At 34.9% G+C, this 9,322-nt stretch overlaps 1 protein-coding gene across 1 annotated transcript; it reads right to left on the reverse strand.

Annotated features, from left to right (window-relative positions):
• Positions 1–2,474: 2,474 nt before the first annotated feature.
• LOC127079778 (uncharacterized) lies at positions 2,475–8,825 on the reverse strand. The gene is made up of 12 exons (XM_051020146.1): positions 8,546–8,825; positions 8,238–8,457; positions 7,470–7,670; positions 7,317–7,387; positions 6,888–7,050; positions 5,590–6,183; positions 4,989–5,369; positions 4,810–4,885; positions 4,669–4,732; positions 3,257–3,392; positions 2,874–2,987; positions 2,475–2,787 (listed from the first exon to the last, which is right to left on the reverse strand). The coding sequence occupies exons 1-12, from the start codon at positions 8,644–8,646 to the stop codon at positions 2,722–2,724; spliced, it is 2,187 nt and encodes a 728-aa protein (XP_050876103.1). The 5' UTR covers positions 8,647–8,825; the 3' UTR covers positions 2,475–2,721.
• Positions 8,826–9,322: the final 497 nt, after the last annotated feature.

Below are 9,322 nucleotides of genomic sequence, written 5' to 3' on the forward strand. Positions count from 1 at the left end.
CCGTCTAGTGATCGACTTATCATCAAAATAGAGCCTTAGTATGTCACTAGTGTCATTCGCCTCTGAAGGGTACAAACATACAACAACTATATTTATGGTTGGTTTACCTGATCTTGAATGGAGTTTACACTCTATCAGCCCTAAATGTATACGTTCGATCGCACCTAGAGTTAATGCTCAAAACTTGCGATGGTAGTCGCGATTTTCCTGAGAGATTGCTTCTATATTCACTGCAAGACATAACAGAGTGTTGGGATCGACATTCCACAAAAGACACACTATGATTGGATCGATGTCGGGAATTTCATATGGAGAAATAGAAAAGAAATCTGCATTAGCCATGAGTCATTTAATCAATGTCTTCTTTACCTCCGAAGGAAGCTCGGATCCTATTTTCACGGGCTTGGTTAGATTATCGCCAAGTTGAATGACTTCAGAGTCATCTTCCATAAATGTCTAACTTCTTATTCACGTTCTTCAAGTCCGAACACTTTGACTCTCTTCGGACCTTCGCCTTTCTTTAGCTTTCTTCTTCTTCATGTGATAGTGGTAGATATTTCATTCCGCAAGGGTGCATTATGGAACTGTAGAAACCGAGAGATCTCCACCACTGCATATACTTAGATATATCTAATTGAGCCCTAGTTACTCGAGTGTGTTAGTGTAAAAGACATTACACAAACTTTTATCGTCTACGAGGAATTCTATTACGATGTGATTCAAAATGGTGATTATTATAATTAACGCGACGATGATTATTATAATTAACGGTACCTCCGCGTTCAGGGGCTCAATTTATCTTCTCGCGATCTAGAAATCCTAGCATCGACAGGTATTACTTTGCAACCTAATGTCAATCGTTGCTTGGGTGAGGTTCTCCGATGGCGGATCTTCATCAAACATTTCTTTCGTGCAGATCTCATCGATAACAGGGAATAAATGAGGTGTAAGATCACAGACTTCAGCATAGTTCTTCAATGCGACTTAGGAGGTTATTTCCTCTATTTTACGGTGGTTTTGGCAGAGATCTGGTTTAGGGTAGAGGATGATTTGTTCATGAAATATGATCATGGAATTTGACGACACCATTGTCACTTATTGGAATCAGAATTGATGTTGATTGATGATGTAGGACTCTGGAATCGGTGACGTTAATCTCTAGTACGGTGGCGTAGGCTATACCCGTGAGGTTAACATTTAAACGCTCAAGTCAGTTATAGAGTCCAAGATGAGTATAATGAAGAATGGTGATCAAAAAAGTGTACCTTCAATGTCATGTGTGTTTGTTATATATGTTGGATCACCTCGTTTAGGCCACGCATTGGGTCTTTGACCAACCCAAAAAACCATCCTTATATTATAACTTTTTTTATATCAAAATTTTAAAGATATCAGTTAAATAATAAATAAATTATTTTTAGAATATATATTTTTAAAATAGGCTAAATACCCTTTTTGATCACTTATTTTCACCTCCGGATCCATATTGATCCCTTAACTTTTAAAAAACCGATTTGATTCCTTATATCTTCAAACATCATCATGTTAGTCCTTTCAGTTAGGTATGTTAGTCGGTCAAAATAAAGGATCACTTGGCATGCACCTGACGCTGATGTGGCATGTGCTCATTACCAAAGTCACCAAAGTCATTAAAATTCCAAGAAATTTTTTAAAAGAATCCAAACTCTTGGTTACGAGTGTCTCCAAGAAATGTTCACTTTCTAATCATGTGCATAGCCTTAGTCAAAATAAATAAATAAGAAGTTATTTGAAACCAAGAAATCTTAATAATACCTCTGAGAAACTAATTATGAGTTTTTATCATAGGTAAAATCTTAATCAAAATCGAAATTCAAAAATTATTCCACAAATCAAAACCGTACATACAAATTAAAACTGAAATCTTAATCAAAATCGAAATCCAAAACATCAAACCGAAATCTTAATCAAAACTAAAATCTCTATCGAGATTGTTCATCCTCTTGCTAGTTGATGAAGACGAACACTGAACCAAATCTATCATTCCCATAAGCCGAAAATAACAAAATTGATGATGACTGTGTGGATGAGAGTAGTTCCTTCAAGTTTTCATGGAGAGATCTTTGATCCCCACTTTCTTTAATTGAAGATCCGAACCCTAACTTGCCAACACTATTTCAGCTCCTGGGTCATGAAATTGTGATTTGGTATGATAATTCCAAATCTCAACGGATTGCTTTTGATGATAAATGTCATCTTGCCCCTTTTATCTGTAAGTGCAATACTTTCTTGTTCATTATTGGATTGAAGTTGTTAGAGGAACATTGATTAAGACTTTGTTTGGGATTTAAACGTTTATAAACATGTGAAAATCATTGAGAACTAATTTGTAAATCAATATATTAAATCAATTTTTTTTTATTAAAAATCATTGAGAATTAAGAAAATGATCACTTTTTAAGACTAAAGCAAACTGGTCCTCTATAATAACATAGTTAGTATCCAATGTGAAAAGATTATTCATATTGAGTAGTAAGTATGTCATCACATTCCGGAGTGGTTAAAGTAACTGAAGTTTACCACATCTAAGTAGCAATGTTTTTTTTAACAACTTTAAAATATCTAATGTGAAAGTAATTGAAAATAAATGACAAACAATTCAATTGGGTATGATAGCACGGTAACTTAATCATAACCTCCACTTCTCAAATAACCTGTATACTTTGTGACCAAGCGAGCTCTCTATTCAATCCAATGTGCTTCTAACATTTTAGCCATAAAACTGAATCGATCAGCAGCTTCATCGATCTGATAAATGTATATAATCAATCAGCTACAGGCATAATATATAGAATGTGTAAAAAGGTAAATCAACCCAAAACCATAATTTCTACCATTTTCTGTGTTGGACGACCTCCTCCATGTCCAGCTTTGCAGTCAATGCGACCAATTATAGGGTTTGTTTGGGGACTTTCCTCTAAACTACTGCATAGCTCATACTGCATGGTCTGCAATAATTGGAAATGTGTTAGAGAGAGATAGAGAGAGAGAGATAAGATAAGATAAGAAGAAATACGGTAGAACACTGCAACAATTGGAACAATTCTCGAACAAAGTGGTCAAATGAGAGTGGCCATCAATCCTCCCTATGGAACAACTATTTGTTAATTTAATTAGTTTATAACTACTTATTCTTTGGTTTGCAATATAATTCAATAAATACAAGTTAAGTTGTGATTTCAATCTATACTTGTATTCATATATGAAGCTCACTAACCGCCAATAGCTTCAATGAGTGTAGTGGCACAACTCGATCATCATGATCTGCGGTCAACAGCATGGTTGGTGGGTACTGAACTGACTTGTCAGGATGCTCTTCCCATGGTCGCCGGACATTATGCAATGGTGAGTACCTAGAGCAGTAGATAACAGAATCATATTTTCAAAACATAAAAACCAAAACTGTTTATCGAAACAAATAAACCACAGGAATTCTTTCAACAAACTGTCTTTCAAAACATGGTTGAGAAACAACATGATGAAAGCAGATGTATTTGTATTTACATTTTTCCAGATGAACATCAAAATAGGAGGATAAAATGGTAATGAGTATTCTCCACTTATGCCAGCAAAGAACTATTAATACCATGCAGTCTAGGCTCTACTAAAATATGTGAGTTTACACCAACCAATCATTCCCCCTAAGGAATAATTAGGGAACTATCACGAAATGTAGACCACCGAGTGAGACTTAGCTTCAGACATTTATTGCCATCTTTTTGACATTTATTGAGTGCTTTATTGTCCTCTATTATATTAAAAGAGACACTTTATCATGCGGCAGTAGCACGAGAAAACCAAGTCATCCTATATAAAATTAACATCGGTCAAGTGACACTATCTCTTATTTAAATATCATAACAACTTAGAGGAATGCTACCAACACTCTTTAACACTCGCTTTTTTATTGAGTGAAACACTTGTGAGTGGATACTACCACTTTATGTGGGATCCATTTCCAAAGTGAAAACCCCACGTGTGTTTCACCCAATAAAAGAGTTAGTGTTAGAGTGTTTAAAAGAGAATGTTCATAGCACTCCTCTAACAACTTATCAGACCAGAACATGCATGTATATGGGTCATATCACTTTATGTGGAATCAATTTCCTAAGTGAGAGACTCACGTGTGTTTCACCCAATAAAAAAAGTGTGTTAGAGAGTCTTAAAAAGAAGAGTGTTCATAGCACTCCTCTAACAACTTACTTATCAGACAAGAATATGCATATGTAGCTTATGAACTTTGGGAAAAGAAAACAACAATCAAAATGGACATGATATCGGGGACCAAGGCTGGTGATTGTACAATAGTCCAGCAAAGGGATATTAATCAAAAGTTCAGCAAAGGGACTGTCTCACAGATATTTAAGACATCATAGATGATTTTAGTATTTCCTATTTCTCTGTCTATTATGCATCTATATTATGAGAACTCAAGTCATATGTCTTCCAATTTTAATAAGCAATCTTTCGGTCCATCCTCATATGTGAATTGTCCAAACCTGATCCTATCATTATATTTATATTAATTGCACTAATATAAATTAAAGAAAATAAGGAAATTAAATATAGGACTTCTTTCATTAACTATTGAAATTTATCCTTGAGATTTTAGGATTGGATAAAACTCACTTGATTAGCCAATGAAACTCTTCCTCCTTGTCTGCACAACCATAATCTGAGGTCCAAGCATGACCTAAATAACAATTTAGAATCAATTAGTAAGTGACGTTTGTTAAAACAAACTACTCGACATAAAAAATTTAAACAAACCTATGGTAAATTTGTGGAACCGCAGCATGTCCATAACGCCAACATGAGCCAATGCACAGCCAAAGAGATCAGGTCTCTGTACAGATACAAGGAGGAAAGGGAAATCTAACATAAATAGAGAGAGCTGTCGAATGGAAAGTGGAACCTACAAATGGATAAATAAAGCAAATGAATCAGACCTGATTTATACAAGCACCAACAAGAAGTCCGCCATTGCTTCCACCCTCGATGCATAACTTTCTGGATTGAGTATAACCAGTGGATACAAGGTATTCGGCTGCAGAAATGAAGTCATCAAAGCAATTCTGCTTTTTAGCAAGGGAACCTGCTTTATGCCATTCCTCCCCATATTCTCCACCACCACGAATATTCGCAACGCAGTAAACAAAACCTAAATGTTTTGTGAGTACAATGCGACTAACACTAAATGACGGTGTGATACTGATGTTAAAACCACCATATCCATATAATAGACACGGGTGTGAACCATCCAAAATAATACCCTTTTTCGCAACAATGAACATTGGGATCTTGGTACCATCTTTACTAGGGAAAAAAACCTGAAATGTGGAAAACACATGAAAAAATAGAAAAACCAAGTCGAAAAACAAAAATACAGACTCAAAGAAATAGCATGCATGTACACATACAGACTAAAGGAATTCAAAACAGTTTAACAATGTGACAAATCTGCATGCCTGTTTTTGTATCGAACAATGGAATTCAAAACAGCCTATTTAACAGCGTTACGACTTTCCAGCATCAGAGACTTTTATTTACCTGATTGACTTGAAACTCAGAGCGATCAAACCCAGGGACCGCAATTTCACGAAATATCTTCAGATCAGGAATCCCGGTTCCCAGATTGCACTGATAAATGATACCGGGAGATAGAAAGCTTGTAAAGCTAAAGAAAACCACATTATCTTCACGCCGTGCAGAAATGCCATAAACTGTGCCAATGTCAATTGGCAGTTGATGCTGCAACGAACCTGTTTTTAAGTCTCTTACTTGTAGGAGATGCTTCACATCACTCAAGTAACTAACTATCAGTTGGTTACCATTTACAGCACATGCCGACTCAAGTACATCATTTTTAGACTCTTGAAGAACATCAGCCCATGTGTTTGGTTTCTTCAAATCTACTCGGACTAGTTTATACTTAGGAGCATCTTTATTAGTTAAAAATGTAAACACGGTGTCATCATTTGCAATGTAGTCGTACTTCGCATCAAAGTTATCAATAAGTTTGATGAAAGGGAGGACGGAATCATCACTACGAAAACCTTCAAATACGCTGGGAAGATTAGTTATGTCACAGTAGTAAAGTTTGTTAACTGGATCACACCCGTCTGAAATATAGAGGAGGAGATACTGCATCATAAGTAAAAAGAGATTCAGATTCAAAAATTAAAACCATATGCATAAAATTCATTATACCTCTGTTATTTATTGTGCTTGACAAAGAAAAATCAAAGTATACTCACTAGTCACTACCATTCCTTGGATTACAATGTCATGAACTTAACATTATATCCTTCAACCTTCTAATAATGCTATGTGATGAATATATCTTCTGTCGGAACTATATGTACTAAAATTACAAAGAAACGAGTTGCTTACCTTAATATGTTGTTAAATAAGAAATTTCAAAATTAGAGTAAATATTCAGGTTTTTATGGCAAGACACTTGAGCAAACACATTTTTTCACAGTTTTACAGTATAGTAGTCAGTCACTTGCCTCAAAAAAAAAATTAATAAATAAATAAACTCAGTCGCTTAACAAAACCACAGTGCTGAAATGAAAATTATGCAAAGCAATATAGTAGAGACAAGATCCCAAAGGAAACTACTAAAGCAAGAAATTTTAATGTTAAATCAGGGAGATCTAAATAGATGCCTCCTCAAAAACATAAATGGGGCAGGGCATAAACCAGTGAATCATCAACTACACTGATGTTAGTAAAATTACTAAAAGCACGGAGACATCGGTTGTACGTTTTCTTATTTTCTACGCACATAAACAGAATAAATACAATATCAGATAATTCTAAATCAATGACAAATAATAAAGCACCTTCCCATCATCAGTAACAATTCCTCCAACTGTATATTTAGGGTTTTGAAGATCTTTCCAACACAAAATATCTCCTTCTTGATCCGTACCCAAAAAATGATAATAAAGCATATGATAAAGATTAGAGTTTGTCTCAGTCCCAGCATCTACCACTTCTCCATCTCTACAGTGTAAAAGCAAAATAATAAATTCATATTTCATATCAACAAACCATAAACATAATCCTACAAGTACCAAGTACAATCATACATAAGTGATCCACAAGATCTCCGTATTGATAATAGTAACACCTATTCAAATCATGTTTGACCAGGACTATCAAATTGAAAACAACACACTCCATATTTATACTTTGCTGAACTTGTAAGTCAAATGCAATTGCAAAACATGCCCTTCCTAGTAAGAATGTAAGCATAGAACATCACTTACTTGGGTGCTGGATAGCGGCTATAATAGAAACCCAAGCCATCATGACTCCAACTAATAGAAGAAAATTTAACCTGAAACAAAATATTAACAATCATCAATGTTCTCTCTATATGTCTGCTTCAATTTCTAGCAAATGCATAATGCCATACTCACCCATGATAAAGTATCAGGCTCAACAGTCTTGTCCTCAATACGCATCACTTTGATAGTCGCCCAATCGCTACCACTGGAACTAAGCGCATAAGCCAAGTACTTGGCATCTTCACTCACAGAAAATGTGTTCAACGACACAGTTCCATCTTCACTTAAGGCATTGGGATCAAGCAAAACCTCTGGCTCTCCCTCCAAACTATCCTAAAAAATGAAAAGATAACCGAGATGAGACCCTATTTCGAAACAACTTAATTATCATATATCATATAAGTTCCTATCTAAAAGCTATCTCTATAATAAAAGAGAAAACATGTCAAATTGTTTTCCTAAGCTATTAGGAAGAGCCGTGAACATCTCATAAACTGTTAAAATTCTTGATAGAATCTATCAAAACTATACCAGAGAGAAAATATAAAAAATATAATAAACTTTGTATAGATAAAAATGAGACTCGTTTAGACAAAGAGTATAACCAACTCTCATCTAGTGTAAACAATTTGTAACTAACCTACAACTAATAACTAACTCCCACAACTAATAACTAACTCCCATCCCGTGTAACCAATTTGTAACTAACTTGCAACTAATAGCTAACTCTCATCTAGTGTAACCAATTTGTAACTAACTTGAAACTAATTTGTAACCAATTTGTAACTAACTGGAAACGAATTTGTAACTAACTGGAAACGAATTTGTAACCAATTTGTAACTAACTGGAAACGAATTTGTAACTAACTTGAAACTAATTTGTAATTCTCAATAGCAAACCTGGACATAGAGAATATCCTGAGGCTGAAGACCAGTGTTATGGAAGTAAAAATACTTATCGCCCCGCTTAAGCGGAGCATCATAACGAGGATGATCAAACAGTTTGGTGATTCTTTCATTAAGCTTCGATCTTGTTTCGCATTCTGCGATCACTGAATTGGTGAGTTGAACTTGTTTCTCAACAAACTCTTTCACTTCTTCAGCATCAGGATCTTCGAGCCTTCAAAAAACCAAAAGATATAATCATTAATTGAAAAGAAGAAAAAAAAGAATGATTGAAATAGTAAATTGAGTTTGATTATTGTTACCATCGATAGGGGTCGGCGACATTGACGCCGTGGTAGTCGTCGACGACGGTGTCGTCTCTACGAGCAGCGGGATATTTCAGAGGTGCGATTAGGGCACTCATGATACGCTATGGCGGAGAAAGAGATGAATGAAAAATGATTGAATTGGGAATGAAGGTGCAAGTTAAATACTAGTACTCTTGAACTTCTGAAATCACCGTGCTATTACCTGTTTGCTAGCGAAGAGTAACGTTTCATTAAAGATAATAAAAATGAGATTGCGATTAATATGAGTTTGTGTAAGAAAATCAGTCTCATAATAGCATTCCTCTTGTGGTAATCAACACTATCCAATCATGTATTCCGAATTAAATAAATGATAACCGCACTACATTTTTAGAATTTTTTATCCAAATAACTTAAGTTTTGAATTTTATTCCTAATATAATTCAGGTTTTAAAAAAGATTTTATTCTACCACACTTTCAAAAAAAAATTCAAATTTGGTGGCGCCAGACGAATTGACGATTTCATCTAATTTTTCAATGGTGACACCAATTGGATTGTCGTTACGATGTTGTCAGTCCAATTGGTGGCAGTGTATAACTTTTTAATGGGGACATTAATTCATCGGTCGTCAGTGTGTATTGTGTTGTTTTAGTATAAATAGATGTGCCTTCTATCATTTATTTCACACCTCATTTCATATTTTTCTTTTATTTTCTTCACTAGCTTTATCATGATTGACAAAAGATATTGACATGTATGTTATTCGGACATGTTAGAGAAATCATGTCTT

This window comes from Lathyrus oleraceus, chromosome 5 (assembly GCF_024323335.1).
Source record: "Lathyrus oleraceus cultivar Zhongwan6 chromosome 5, CAAS_Psat_ZW6_1.0, whole genome shotgun sequence".
NCBI classification, from domain to species: domain Eukaryota; kingdom Viridiplantae; phylum Streptophyta; class Magnoliopsida; order Fabales; family Fabaceae; genus Lathyrus; species Lathyrus oleraceus.

Bases quoted from the DNA above. Each gene is read 5' to 3' on its own strand.
- LOC127079778 (XM_051020146.1), bottom strand. From the start codon at position 8,646: ATGAGTGCCCTAATCGCACCTCTGAAATATCCCGCTGCTCGTAGAGAC. The intron at 6,184-6,887 runs GTGCTTTATTAT...CTTATGATGCAG, and splicing joins TTGTTACTGATGATGGGAAG to TATCTCCTCCTCTATATTTC. The intron at 2,988-3,256 runs GTTAGTGAGCTT...CAATTATTGCAG, and splicing joins ACTCATTGAAGCTATTGGCG to ACCATGCAGTATGAGCTATG.